Source organism: Somniosus microcephalus, chromosome 14 (assembly GCF_052327205.1).
Source record: "Somniosus microcephalus isolate GS21.2 chromosome 14, FLI_Smic_1.0, whole genome shotgun sequence".
Classification (NCBI taxonomy): domain Eukaryota; kingdom Metazoa; phylum Chordata; class Chondrichthyes; order Squaliformes; family Somniosidae; genus Somniosus; species Somniosus microcephalus.
This window is the reverse complement of record NC_141000.1, coordinates 101657146-101671564: the sequence shown is the minus strand read 5'-3', so window position 1 is coordinate 101671564 and position 14419 is coordinate 101657146. Positions and strand designations below refer to the sequence as shown.

General features: G+C 37.8%; 1 protein-coding gene across 2 annotated transcripts in view; it reads left to right on the top strand.

Annotated features, from left to right (window-relative positions):
• The window catches only part of paxbp1 (PAX3 and PAX7 binding protein 1), a 59057-nt gene that overhangs the window by 18836 nt on the left and 25802 nt on the right, over window positions 1-14419 (top strand). For both annotated transcript variants that reach the window (XM_086007072.1, XM_086007070.1), the window contains exons 3-7: window positions 2226-2399; window positions 3041-3256; window positions 4463-4566; window positions 5327-5547; window positions 7669-7855. In XM_086007072.1, the coding sequence (XP_085863198.1) occupies window positions 2226-2399; window positions 3041-3256; window positions 4463-4566; window positions 5327-5547; window positions 7669-7855 (902 nt within the window). The remainder of the gene's footprint in view (window positions 1-2225; window positions 2400-3040; window positions 3257-4462; window positions 4567-5326; window positions 5548-7668; window positions 7856-14419) is intronic.

The window sequence follows — 14419 nt, the reverse complement described above, 5'->3', positions numbered from 1 at the left end:
GCAGTCAATCTGAAGCCAGCAGGGAGACGGAGCTAGACTAGTGCTCCGTGATGGCATGTCGCCACATAAGAAAGGAGTGGCCATGTTTTGAGGATTGATTTTATGTTGATTGTACAGGGGAAGCATCTTTGTTGTTTTGGCATTTCAAGGAGGATAGTGTAGTTTGTAAATTACTGTAAATATGCTGTTTGTACTGAGTACTGTTCATTTACCTGTTTAATGTTAAATAAATTTGTTGGTTTATAGCCTGAGACTCTGTCTGAAAAGTGTGTATTTATCATCTACCAAAGTTGAGGAAATCATGTGACGGCACATGATATACTCCAGTAAACCAAAAAATATAGTGGCAAGAGTTCTGTTCAATCATTGCAGTTACAGCATAGGGGACGCAAGGTCCACTTACGGGTTCAGACATTGATGCTGAGCTCATATATTTAACATAATTCAAAATTGAATGCTGTGGAAGTTATTGCTTCTAAGATAAGATAATTTAACAAGCAATTCTTACATCGCCACCTCTTTTAGAAATGTTGGTGTGAAGAATAATCCAGCTTCTAATCTAGTTTTTGCATACATTTGCGCGCAAGCCTACATTTCGTTGTACTGCACTTGTGCACTAACAATGACAATAAAAGTTGATTTGATTTGATTTGAAAATTGAATGTATACAACAAACTTATTTTCACAATGCATAGAATAAATTTGAACAATGTGCTGTCATCACATAAAACAAACCTGGATTAACATCTTCATTTATGCACTGTTTGCAGATTGTGGTCACTGATGTAGCTGTGCTTTTCATGAGAATAAAAACAGAAAATGCTGGAAATACTCAGCAGGTCAGGCAGCATCTGTGGAGAGAGAAACAGAGTTAACGTTTCAGGTCGATGACCTTATGTCAGAACGTTCTGACGAAAGGTCATTGATCTGAAACGTTGGCCCAGAAATTTGGGTCCCAACGCGTGAGTACGCACTGGGTACTCGCGCGTAGGCCCAACAAAAGTGCAGGTTTCGTGCATGCGCGGGAAACCGGCACTTCTGTTCCCCTGAAAGAAGGGGTTGACAGGTGGAACGCGTGCGCTGGAGAGGCAACACGTGCGCATCGAACTTACATTTTTTTTGCAGGTTTCTCCGGGAGGGTAAATCTCCAGCAGTTACACTTTTAAAAAGCAGGCGCAAGGCCTGCTTTAACAAGGTAAGTGGTGAATTAATTAACATTAAAACATTTTTTCCACAGGTTTATTATTTTTAAATACTTTAAAGAAAGGTAAGTTTATTTTTAGCCCCGTTAGAAAATGTAATTAATTATTTCAAAAATTTAAATTATTGTTTAAAAGTTATTTCATGTAATTTATAGTTATTTTAAAAATGTGATTTAAAAAAAAAAAAAAAAAATTATTTGAAGTTTGTGATGTTTTGGGGCTTATAGTATTTATAGCTTTGACAGCTCTTCCTGTCAAACTTATGAATGAAGCATTCCCTGCTACCATTGGCTTTCCATGGCCCACGTGATCCCAGGGGACGCATCGAACTAACTGCGCCCCTGGGATACGCAAGCACTGCGCGCCGGCAGTTGGAGGAGGCCCAGGATCGGAATCCCACGCGGGCCCACAGCTCAGCGGCCGGCGCGCTCGGTAAGTGCAGGTCAGGGGCTTGCACCCGCGGGAAGCCTCCGACCCGAATTTCTGGGCTGTTAACTCTGTTTCTCTCTCTACAGATGCTGCCTGTCCTGCTGAGTATTTCCAGCATTTTCTGTTTTTATTTCAGATTTCCAGCATCTAGTATTTTGCTTTTGTATTAGCTTTTCATGATAATGTAGGACTGGACAATATTATTTCCTAATTGTACTTGAAAACTTTAAAAATTTGTCTTTGTGACTACTGAAAATATGAGGCAACCCCCCAAATGAACTCATTTGTCCCAACCAGGAGTTGCAGTGAAAACAACCATTCAGCTTTTTAAAACAAATATAAAGTTGATCCTTGCGACTTGCAACATCCTATCAACTTGATAGCATCATCTCACTTTAGGTTATGTATTCCGAGCAGTGGAAATCCTGTTCGCCATATCAAAATATGCTAAATGTTACTGTTTGACTTTGGTTAATTTCCTATTTGTAGAAATACAGATTTCTTGTTGAATTGACAAGTATCCAATGCTCTTTTTTCTTAAGTGCTTTTTTTCAATTATGTGGCTTGATGCAGCTGTATTATCTTTCTTGGCAGATGTCACAGCAGAGAAACCTGCTTTGGTGAAGGAACTTGTTCAAGATGATGGCCAAAGCGAGAAAGGAGAGGAGGAGATGGAGGTAGACAGTGATGAGCAGGATGAAGAAGGCAAAGCAAAACCTGTGGGAGCCTTTGCTAACACTCTGTCGACACTGAATGCACTTCGACCAGGTGTGAAATACATACAAGCATGAAACATTTCGAAGGAGGAATTTCACTTTGACACCCAGTGACCAAGTTTCTACACATAACTCATGTAATGCATTCTGTTGCCAGTGTACTTAAATTTACCATAAAATGTCCTGGCAACAGTAAAAAGTATCATTTTCTGAAAGGAACTGAGCAATAACCAATCACTATAAATCACTTGTCATTCCTAATCTTTATAAAACTGCCTGAACTATATTGCAAAACAAATTCTGCCTTTATTAGGAATTAAAATTGAAGCTGTCTTTTATTTATTGTTATATATTTAGTCCTTTAAATTACCTTTAGCTTTCTACCATATACTGAATATTATAAGTTAAGTTTAAAAGGATATTGGAAACCAGTTAGCATTTCTATATTAACAGTATTTTCTGAGTGAAATCAAAAACTTCTTGCATTTATTGTAGCTGAAATGCTATTGTATTATTAAAGAGAAGCTTGTTATGAAGGCATATTTATGGTACAGAATTTAAATCAATCTATTTGTATCTGAATATGTGCAGTGTATAACTTTCAGGGATGCAAATAGAAGCCATATGTCTTAATTTAGAGGAACTATGCAGTTCAAGCTTGCGTTAATGCAGCTGACTGTGATTATTTTATAGGAGAAATCCCAGATGCTGCTTTTATCCATGCTGCTCGCAAGAGGAGGCAGATGGCTCGTGAGCTTGGGGATTGTCCAGCCGTAGAAATTGAGACAAGTACAAACCGACTTGTACGTGAAGATGAGAACGATGCCAGTGATGATGATGATGAGAAACGCAGGATTGTTTTTTCGGTGAAGGAAAAAACGCAAAGACAAAAGATTGCAGAAGAAATAGGTCAGTACTTGCTCTGGGCAGCTATAGTACGCTAAACGATCATTTTTAATGGCCCGGAATTTGTGGTCAGTGGTGAACTAACGGCGCCAGCTGTTCATTACACTTGCCCACAGACTTTCAATGGGCTTTTGCACTGGAACTTGCAGTGATTAGAAATCCATTTCAGCGCCGCGCCCTCTACAGGGGATCTGGGGCCTGTGTGAACAGGGCAGTATGATCAGTGTATCTGCTTAACTAATCAGATTGAAGAATCCTTACTGAGGCACGCAGAGTCTGAATCAGGAAGTGTAAGTTAGAATAGTTAATTCAATGCCAAATCATGTATAGAAAGCAAAATAAAGAGAAGGAAAGAAAGATAGGATTAGGAGTGAGAAATAAGAGACCGAAAGAGTTTAAAAAAAATAATTATTTACATTTTTACATTTTTTTAAATCCCACAATAATTAAAATCTGAAGTAATGAGACCCCGCACTTGGTATAAGTTCATTTTCAGTGCTAGAGAGGTTGTTTAATTAAGACTTATCGCGCCATTAAAAATGTACTTACACTGGAATAGACAAACCCTGCCTTTTTCTGGTGAGTTTAGTGGGTATCTGTTCAGTAAGTACCGCAACTTCATGCCATGTATTTGAATGCCGAGTCTCTCGGCGAAATACTGTTCTAGTGAAGCTTGTGGAGGAGCAGAGCAACTCTGACAGCAACTTCCTGATTTCCGTGTTTAACTGCTCGTGTGCGGTCGCCGGAAGTTCTGCCTGGTTCACGCTTTAATGGTGAGCACTGATAGCCTCACCGTTATTTTCACTGCATAATCCAGGCCATTGTGTTTTGAATATTAATGAGAAAATAGTTTTTTGAATTAAAAAGATTCTTTTCATCTGTTTCGTATCCTGTTTTATTTTCCTCAACCATATGCTTCAAAAAAAATTCAAGAATTTAAGTAGAGCCACAATGTGTTTCTTCAATTTTTAAAAAAAGTAATCTTCCATATTTAACAAATAACCAAAGGTAGGCAAAATATCTTTTTTTTTGTGCTGATCTAATTAGTTTGTGGTGCTAAATTATTAGCCCACTACAGTATTGCAATACATAATAGTAGTACTAACACAAAACTTTTAATATGGGTAGAGTTATCAATTCAAGCAGTAGGAATTAAGGAGGAGTTTTTCTAACTTGTAGTGTTTTACTCTTGTTTCTGTGTGTGAACAGGGATTGAAGGAAGTGATGATGAAGCACTGGACACAACAGATCAGGATGAAGAATTAAAGATGTGGGAACAGGAGCAGATCAGGAAAGGAATTAGCGTCCCTCAGGTAACTTTTTGCTGTACTTGGCCTGTTATTTATTTGTGTTGACTAGTATGCAGTTAATAACTAAGATGTGAAATTTTGATTTAAGTTCACTCTTCATTTTTTAAATAGTTTTGTGAAAGTCTTTATAGAATTGTATGTTCTGAAAGTGAACATTAATGACATTTTCAGTCATTACCAAAGTATTGCTACAGTGTTGACAATCTGATAGCCCTGCACCCTACAGTAAGCTGTAAATGTTTGATCATAGTCTCATCTTGGATCTGGCTACTTCAGATAGTGAGCACATTTGCTACCAAGAGACACAATCACTCTGGAAAATGCACTTTGAGCAAAATATTTTTTACATCCTGTCACTTTTGTAGTTCCCAAAAATATACTATAGATTTTTTCCCCACAAGTTACTTTATTAAAACCTATATGTCTATGGACTTGCATTCTGTGCAAAACAAAATGCAAAGCTCTTGGGAAAGGGGATGTGCTCCAAATATAGATTTTTTTTAAAGTGTGTGTGTATGAAGTATGTTGAAGTGGTGGAAGTTGCAACAATTAATTGCTACTTTGTTGCTCCAAAGAGCTTGGGTTAGAAGTATTGTGACATTTGATCCTGATCGGTATTTGCAAAACTCTATACAGTATATTTTTGTGTATGTGTGTGTTATATACAGTAAAGCTCTAAGTATTTGTCTTGTCTCTCAGGGGATTAGCCACTTGCTGTAAGAATTTAGTATATGTGCTCATACCTGTATCTTTTTTTATATAGGTGCAAAGCAGCCATCTTACAGACTCAGCTAGCATTTACTACCAGAACAGCTACCAGGCTATACCATATGGTTCTTCCTACAACCTTCCTTATACATATAACACCTATGGAACAACAGAGTCCAAACCTATCAAGACAGATAATGCTATTGCTTTCAAACCTTCCATTAATGAGATGCCTCCTGTTACTATTGATTTGGTAAAGAAACGCCTTAAAGACAGGTAGGGCAGACCAGCTCTCTCAAACAGGCTTCTGAGACCTGTGCTGTAGCTTTCTATCCTTCAGGCACAAAGCAGCCTGCTGAAGAAGTGACAGAATTGTGTCGTGGGACATTCACTAAGCAGCGCACATTCTACATAAGAAGACATCAGCCAGTACTCGATGTTGTCTTGGAACACGACATCGGTTATGACTGTATGACTACAGTCTTTGTGTTTTAAGAATGCAATATCATATTTGCACTTCTGAAACTGTTCCCAATAACTTTTAAAGAGTTGGATCTTAGAGAGTCTTGTGCAAGTGTGACAAGGCAAGATTTAATTGACTGAAAATGTATTATACGCTTATATTGTGAAGTGAAAGTTTATCTGACCAATTGTGTTGAATCAATTGCAACTTTTAGTACAGTGAGATTAAGTTTATTTCAAAGACTGCAGCTGTTATTTTATTCAGTTGACGTGAATTATAAAGTCCGTTCACATCTATCCATGAGGTCCAAGAAAGGGAAACTCTAAGCTTTCTAAATAGAGGTAATTTGCATGTAAACATCTTAGCTCTTTGCAGCTGCAAGTCTTGCAATAAATGTTGCAGGGTGTGAGGATAGCAGATTTTTGTATTAGTGAAGAATGTTACAAGAGGCTGAAATCTGTAAAAGAGACAGTACAGGTACAGTGGAACTCTTATCAGTCTCTAATCTCTAAAGTAAGAACGACTTGCATTTATATAGTGCCTTTCATGACCTCCAGATGTCCCAAAGTGCTTTACAGTCAATGAAATACTTTTGAAGTGTTGTCACTTCTGTAATGTAGGAAACTAGAGGAAGGTGGGATTAGCATTGGGGGAGGGGGTGTAGAGAAAGAGGTGGATGCAGGCAATCTTAAAAATAAAAAGTACTTGTCTGTGCAATTTAGAACCATTAAGAATAGGTATAGCTTTATTTTACATTACCGTTTTGACCCATTTGGGGTTGCCGGCCTAACCCCCTCTTTTGTGTTAAATGAGCGAAGAAATGTGTATTCTTGAAAAACACGAAAGGGTCATCTAGTTTCTGATATAATCTTAGAACCAATCTGATCTATTACCAGGTAACTTTTCATGATTGACATCAGTTAAACAAATTAATACTGGGATAATTGCTCTCCTGTCCAGCTGAACAGCAGACTTTACTCCACTCAACGATTTTTCAGTCTTGCTGTAGTTCCCTTACGCTCTCAAGGCTACTACTCTTGGCTTTGTTTTATTTCTTTGCTATCAGGTTGATCCAGGACTACTTTTAGGTCAGTTTCTGCTACTGAATCAAAAAGAATAGAAATGGTATAGAAAACAAGATCATGCCTAAAAAGTGATTGAATTCGTAGTTAGTTTTTGTTTAAAAAATCAAAGGAAACGTATGATTGTACTCGGTGAGTTATACCACTACTTCTGCATTGCTGCAAAGTGGTTTCCTCACGTAATCTGTCTCTCGCTCTCCTTGGGCTTGACACCACGTAGAGTATAAATCAGATGTGGTATTGAGCTAGATTTTAAAGTGCTTAGGTAGTCTATTGGACCTCCTTAGCTCTTTATAAACTAAACTAGAGGTTTATTTTATGTTCTTAAGAGTGCAAATATACTTGCCTTCGCTCTCAAACATTCAAAATTTACCAGCCGGGGTGGATCTCTCCGCATGCGTCAGCATACATGCACAGAGCTCTGTCCTGATGCTCAGAGTGCAGTTCACAACCAAAGGCTCCTTGCATTATAGCTTGGGGTTTGCTGGCTATGAATTGGACTTTTAAGCTAGTAGTCTCAAATCAGTAGCTCAATAAGAGTTTGCATTTATTAATGGTGCAGCATCTTGTTATAATGCACAAAGCACTTGGCCCCTCAGGAGTGTTTTGAAGGTGGAGTATATTTGTACTTTGATACTCCTGAGACAGCATTCAGCAGTGTACGGATGTTTGCGATTGTTTCTTTCTAAATCTAAATATTAGGTAATTCACAATAATGCAATATCACAGTAGATATGTAATAAAATTTGGGTAGAGAGTAGATTTGATATTTTAATTTTGACTGGTAATATTCCTATTTAGTCTTTAAAGTCAGTGTTCAAAATAACTTTCATGGATTGCTGTTGTTGTTAGGTTGGATTCAATGAAAGAAGTACACAAAACAAATCAGCAACAGCTCGACAAACTTCATGAAGATGTGGAAAACTCGTCTAAAACAATAGAAAGACTTGAAGGCATCACAGATGATAGTGGACGGTATAGATTCTTTCAAGAAATGCGAGGGTATGTCCGAGACTTGCTTGAGTGTTTCAACGAAAAGGTAAGTTGAAGTAATTGTTTATGGACTTCCTGCTTGTAAGTAAAAACAAAACATTTAGGTGCTATGTATTAAGGGTCCTCACCACAGATGCCACTGCAGCGATGAAGTAAAGTGAACGGCGATCTGTGCCTGCAACCTCTTGTTTTGGGTAATTGACATTCCAGCCACCGTCCACCAGATTCCTTTCAAATAAAGTGAATACTGCACCTTTAGTATAAACGTGTGACAGAAAAATGGCTGGGAAGCTGCTTTCTGTAGTTGAATATTTTAAAGGTAGAGGAGGAATTAATGGAACAGTAAGAGTAATTCCCTATATTGGAAAAAAACTGTTGAAATCTTCTCCATTTAACCAATCATCCTGTGTTTTGTGAAAATGGGCAACCGCCATGGGTGTATAACTCATTCTGGAAAAGCGGACAAGGTTTTGCATTTGTTAAAGCCAAATATAACTGTCCAGGTAATTGCTTAGAATGTAAGTACTTATCCCTTTCTTTGTATTTTTTAAAATTATTTTCAATTTCCTGAGAAAACACTAGTTGAAGGGTTACTCAGTAGACTTCATATGCCACATAATTGGTGAAGTGAAATGGCGTAGACCAATAATGCCATGAAGGAAGTTCCTGTTTAATATGTCTGTCACCTGGTGTTGATCAATTAAATTGATTTCGTTCCAAGCTGATCAATTTATTCAAAACATCAGAAAGATGCATTTAAAAGAATAGTGCAGACTGTGACATTGGGTTTCAGTGCATGGTGAACTTGGGCTTGTCTATAGTCCACTGGGCATTGTTACTGTGGTGAAAGCGCCACGTGGAAACCAATCACTTCCAAAAACAGGAGCTGTGTTGTCATTGGGCCACACTCATAGTTACCAGAGGCCAACTCAAGAGCAGCATTGCTGAACGGCCTGGGCCTCTCTGGGCTGGCTTAGTGGGAATAAAAGGAAGGTGAAAATAACTTGGGGAAAGTAGAGGATAGGCAACCTCACCAAAAAAAAAACTACTTGACCATTCAGAAAACAAGCCAGTTGCATGCTCATTAATGTTAGACAACGAACGTGCTCTATAGGAGCAAAGTAGTTGTACTCAGTTATGCCTTCAGCTTTATAGAGGAGATCTTCACTAACCAATTTCTTGAGAACTATGACTTCAAAGGGGGGGGGGAACCACATCAAGTGATAAATACTTATCATTAGACACCTTTGTTTCTAGCCATTCTTAACTCTTCTGCATCAACACATTTTGTAGAGCTGTAGGCCATCTCATATTTTACTTTATCAGTAACTGTTATCTAACCCTCAGAGTGCTAGTCACAAAATTGTTTGACATTCTAGAGTTTCTGTGCTTTCATGGTGAGTTGAGAATCCTCCCCATCAAACCTTGAAAGGAATCTGGATGAGTGAAACTGAAACTAAACTTTCAAGTTGCCAGTTTTACTAAATGAGTTTGGAGGACATCTTGGGTTATAGGTCATCTGCACTCCTTTTATAAAGTGACTTGTCTAATGTACAGGATTCTGTTTATGCAATGAATTTAATGGCAATTTGTCTGAAAACAGAACTTTGCCACGAGTGTGATTTTCTTTTTGTATTAAATCAAGTCATTAGTTATCTTTGAATTCTTAGCCAGTTAGAGTTTCAGCTCACGAGATAGCAAAAATACCATCTGGGGGTCGGAAAAAAATTGTCACTTGTCAGATAAGCTAATGTAAAATACTTTTTATTGTTAGTAGTGTGGTGAGAACTCTCAATACATTTGTTGGAGGAAATGAACTGTGAAGATGTCATGCAAATGGAATAGCAATAAAATGACCAGAATTTAATGTATCCCTCCCTCCCTTACCCACCAAAGTAGTTTCTATCGTACCGGGCACTGCTGAGCTATATGTAGCCTAATGAGGTAAAAACTCGAGGTCAGAGTGACCGGTTAAGCTTTGTTTTAACTTCAAGCTTAAAGCACATCCTGTTTGCAACTTCCATGGTTTGAGTTTTGTTTGGAACGTTCTAGATTGCTAGTCAAGCATTTCTGTTGATGGTGTTCCTTGAAATAAATGGCCGTTTATCAGTTTTAGACTGCGTACCAGCTTTCAAACCTGAAATCTGGTGACTTTAACTCCAGTTAGTGAAATTCATAAATTTAACTTGTAGCTTTTTTTTGTACTGGAAGCAGTTAATTCTCCATCATTGTATGTTTAGAGTTGTGCATAAAATACAATACTTAGGAATACAAAACAGCCATTTAGGCCAACAAAATCTCTTGATTTTTGACCTCACGCCCTCCCCCCTGGTTTCTCATCATACCTCTCAATCCTGTCTGTCTCCAGGGATAGCTCTCTGCTTATTCACTCGGCTTTCCCTTGTGTAATGTTCCACCCTTCCTCCCTCTATCTCCCAAGATTTGTAATGTATTTAAACCAGTGTACAATTTATCTTAATGTACATTGTCAGTCCCCTTTACAATCTTGAAAACCTCAGTTAGGTCATCTTGGAGTCTCTCTTTGAAAGAGGACAAACACAGTTTTCTTCAGTAATTGACTAATAAAATGAATACAGTGGGTTTACCTTTGAATTTCTCTGTAAATACTGTGAAGCAAAACTGCCTAATGCAAAGATTGAAAATTGACTCTTTTTGTAGAAGCCAGCAATTGGAGAATGTCCTCTTGCATCTCAAAGTGCTGGCTGCTCAGTGTCATTTTTCACTTTCAGTCCTTGTTTCATGTCATTAAAAAGAGCATGCTATTCTTCAAATCTGTATGCGTATTTTTGTTTCCAAAACATTAAGAATTGTGCCCAAAGTACATTTTAAACAGAAACTTTAGGGTAGGGGTAAGTACGTCCCTGGATGAATTCCACATCTTTTTTCAATCCAGAGATTTGAGCACATATTCTAGGCTGACATTTTAGTGCAATACTGCACCATCAGAAGTGCCGTCTTTCAGAGATGTTAAAACAAGGCCCAATCTGTTCCCTCCGGTAAATACAAAAGATTCCATGGCATTGTTTGAAGAAGAGCAGTGTCCTGGTGAATATTTATCCCTCAGCCCGTACCATTAAAACAGATTATCTGGTCAAGTATATCATTGCTGTTTGTGGGACCTTGCCATGCACAAATTGGCTCCCGCATTCTTCTACATTACAACAGTGACTACACTGCAAAAACATTTAATTAGCTGTGACGTCTTGAGGACATGAAAGATGCTTTATAAATACAAGTTCTTTAATGGAATGCAGTTAACTGTTCAAAATGACATTAAGAAGCTTTGTCATTTTAGTTGCTATTCTGAAATAGATGTGTTGAGGTAACTTAGCTGAAGGGTATCCTTTGGAGCATGCCCATTTATTATAGACATCTTCCCCCCCGGCCCTGCCCAATTTGTCTCAAGTACTTAGCCACATTTTTCTACAGTCCCCATGATCTCAAAATGGTGCCCCTGTGTTTTTAAATCTCCTCCTTGAGATGATGTTTTGAAATGGTACATAATAGTCCAACCAACTTGTCTTAATTTTTCACTGAAATCTAAGAAATGCAGATGCTCATTCTGAGAGCACAAAATGTTAACAAAATAAAACATTCTTGTTTGGAAAGATGAAAATACACTTTTTCTACAGAGGTTCACAAGCAATGCAGTACTAATTTTCTGGAATCATAGTATTTATTTATATAGTTAGCCAATGCTTCATCTGAGGGGCAGGAAGCCATGCTTCATAGTGCTGTCCACATTTTGTCATATGATATAAACAAGGAATCCTTGGGAGCATGTCAATTGTAACAATCAGATCAATGTGTTTAATGTCCTGTTTATATTATCTTCAAGATCATATGCTGCAGGATGAATTGCTTGTGTCCTGCATCACTCAAATCATGTTGCATAATTGGCCATGAATTTGGAGTGATTTTGCAGCAGTCAGCAATGGCATGTATCTCAATGTTGCAGTGAAGACGCACATAGTGACATCTTCGTTTCAAGTGCATGACTGTCTTTTGTGTACTCAGTATTTGAAGATCTGAAATGTTCATACCACTATATCTGAAATCCCCGACTAATAATTGATATAATTTGAAACACTGCACATTCTTTTGGGTATGTAATATCAATTAAAGATTGTAACACTGCATTGTCAAGATTCTCAGTTGATTGGAATAATTCATTTCGTCACAGAAAGCATAGTCGATAAGTCCGAAATGGGACGTCATACCATGAGCTGAACAGTGTGGAGCAAAAGGTTCACTGCAATCAATTGTTTCATACTCTGCCAGTAAACTACCTACTGACATGGTCTGTAGCAATCTGATCTATTTGCTCTAAAGCAGCTGGGTAGTGCATTCATTGTCACTTGGAAATCAGATTGCAAGTGAAAAACTCTTTCTAATTGACAATATAAATAGGGATAAGAGTCGTAAGAGACTCTTAACAGGTGTAGGACATTTACATATTATAATGGAATGTTACTTTATTGTGATGGGTAAAGGGTGATGAAAATTCATGGCATTTTTTACATTTTTCAATTGTTTATCTTTATACCTTGCGATTGTACCGTCAGCTTTGAGACTTCTACAAGACAACAGTTATGAGCTTATAGGTTTTTAAAAAAAAAAAAAACTGGAAATGACACAAATCTGAACTAAAAGGTAGAAAATGCTGGCAATACGCAGGAGGTCTGTCGGCATTTGAAAGGTGAAAAAAAAATGGGTTAACGTTTTGGGTAAAAGCTTTATTAGGTCAGAACAGTTGTGGGCATAGACCTAGCCCCACAGTAACCATTTGACACGAGTTAGGGCAGGCTCTGGTTTAAGTTGGACGAGCTTTGTGTAACTTTCATAAGCACAAGACTGTTTCATCTAGTGATTGAAAATGGGGAAAAAAGCAGAGGCAACAAACCGTCAGAAGAAAATACCAAATTAACTGTGGATGATGCTCATATAAAAGGAAACCTATGACATGGGAAGCACTTGGTGCCTCAAATAGGGAGAGTAATCTACACTGCAACAGCAATTGCTTCCCAATGCAATTTAAATCTATAAAATAGCGAAAACAATGAGCCGGAATTTGCGATCGGAGGCACACCTCCGGAGTACACCTCTGACCCGGTTTTTGAAAGAAAATCCGCACCTAGCTTCAAGATCCCGGGCTTCAGAGACTTTGAATCCTGGGCGTGCAGGCATATGCCCAGGGACGCAGGCAGTTAGGAAGCGTCCCTGGGATTACATGGGCCAGGTCCTCCAATCAGAAAGCAGGATTCCTAATATGCTTATGGGAATTTGATTTATGAACGGAATCCCCAAATGATTAAATAATTTATACAACTGGAATAAAAATAAATGTTCCCATTTTCAAATTTAATTAAAAGTCCCTTCAATAAAGCATTTACAATAAAAATTTAATTTTTTCAAAAATAATTTTAACCATTTTAATCTGGGCCAAAATTTACATAAAAAATCATGCACATTTAAAATTAAGTTTAAAATAATTTAAGGTTTATATTGACCCTTACGCTGGTGAAAGCAGGCCCTACACCTTTTGCCATGCTTTTACCAAGCATAAGGGTTTCTGGGCATTTGCTGGGCAGTAGTTGGGCAAATAGCGAACCTTGACAGATCGCAAGTTCCGGGTTTTCGCGCATGTGGAAACCCGGAACTTGCGGGGTCTTTAGCAAGGCTTACGTGAGCGTACGCTGTCATCGGCACCGCAAAATCCAGGCCAAAACTTACAAGTCTGTTTCTTGCATATTACTAGTCATTGTTGCAATGGAGTCTGGAGTTCTATTTTCGAATAAATATGGATAAAATATTATTCTTAAAAAAATGTTTCCCCATCATGTAGAAGGCCTTTATAATCCATTCAGACTAAACTACTATCCTCTATAGGATACATTGACTCCTGAACTCTTTAATTTTCCAAATGATCATTTGTAACATTAAAATATTCATTTTGTTTAATGGCCAAACTTGGAAGACACTGGGTTAAAGTGCTTCCTACCTAGAACATTTCCATTATGGCATTCAGTTTTCAGCCTGTACATTGCAGACCAGCGCAAACACTGCTTAAATCTTTTTTGTTTAGTAACGCTATACTTTACAGTGATGCAGAAAATACATTGTTGGTTTAAACTATCACATCAGTGTACATGACTGCTGGAATTGGATTCTTGTGTGAAGGCCAGAAATTCAAGATGGGAAGGTTCGCTTTATTGTGCATTTTTTTTGCTTTAACTTGCATTCTTTTTATACATCTATATCCACTGGCTGGTTTTTGTGAAAAGTATCGGTGACTGAAATGAATGCATTAAATACCATTTTTGTCCACTTACTGTAAAAGTGTGGGTTCCAGTTTGTACTGTAAAAATACATCATTGTGCCATTAACTTTCCAGATACATTTGACTAAATATTGTGTAGCAGACTGAGTGAAAGAGTTGAAATTAACTCAGTAAGAAAATACGTGGAACTATCTTTCTTAACCTTGCTTCATTTTTTTTCATTATGAAAACAGCTGATTTTCATCACTTTGGCCACTTTAGTTGAAGAAGATTTGCAGGGGCTAGCTGGAATTTAAAACTGTACCCATG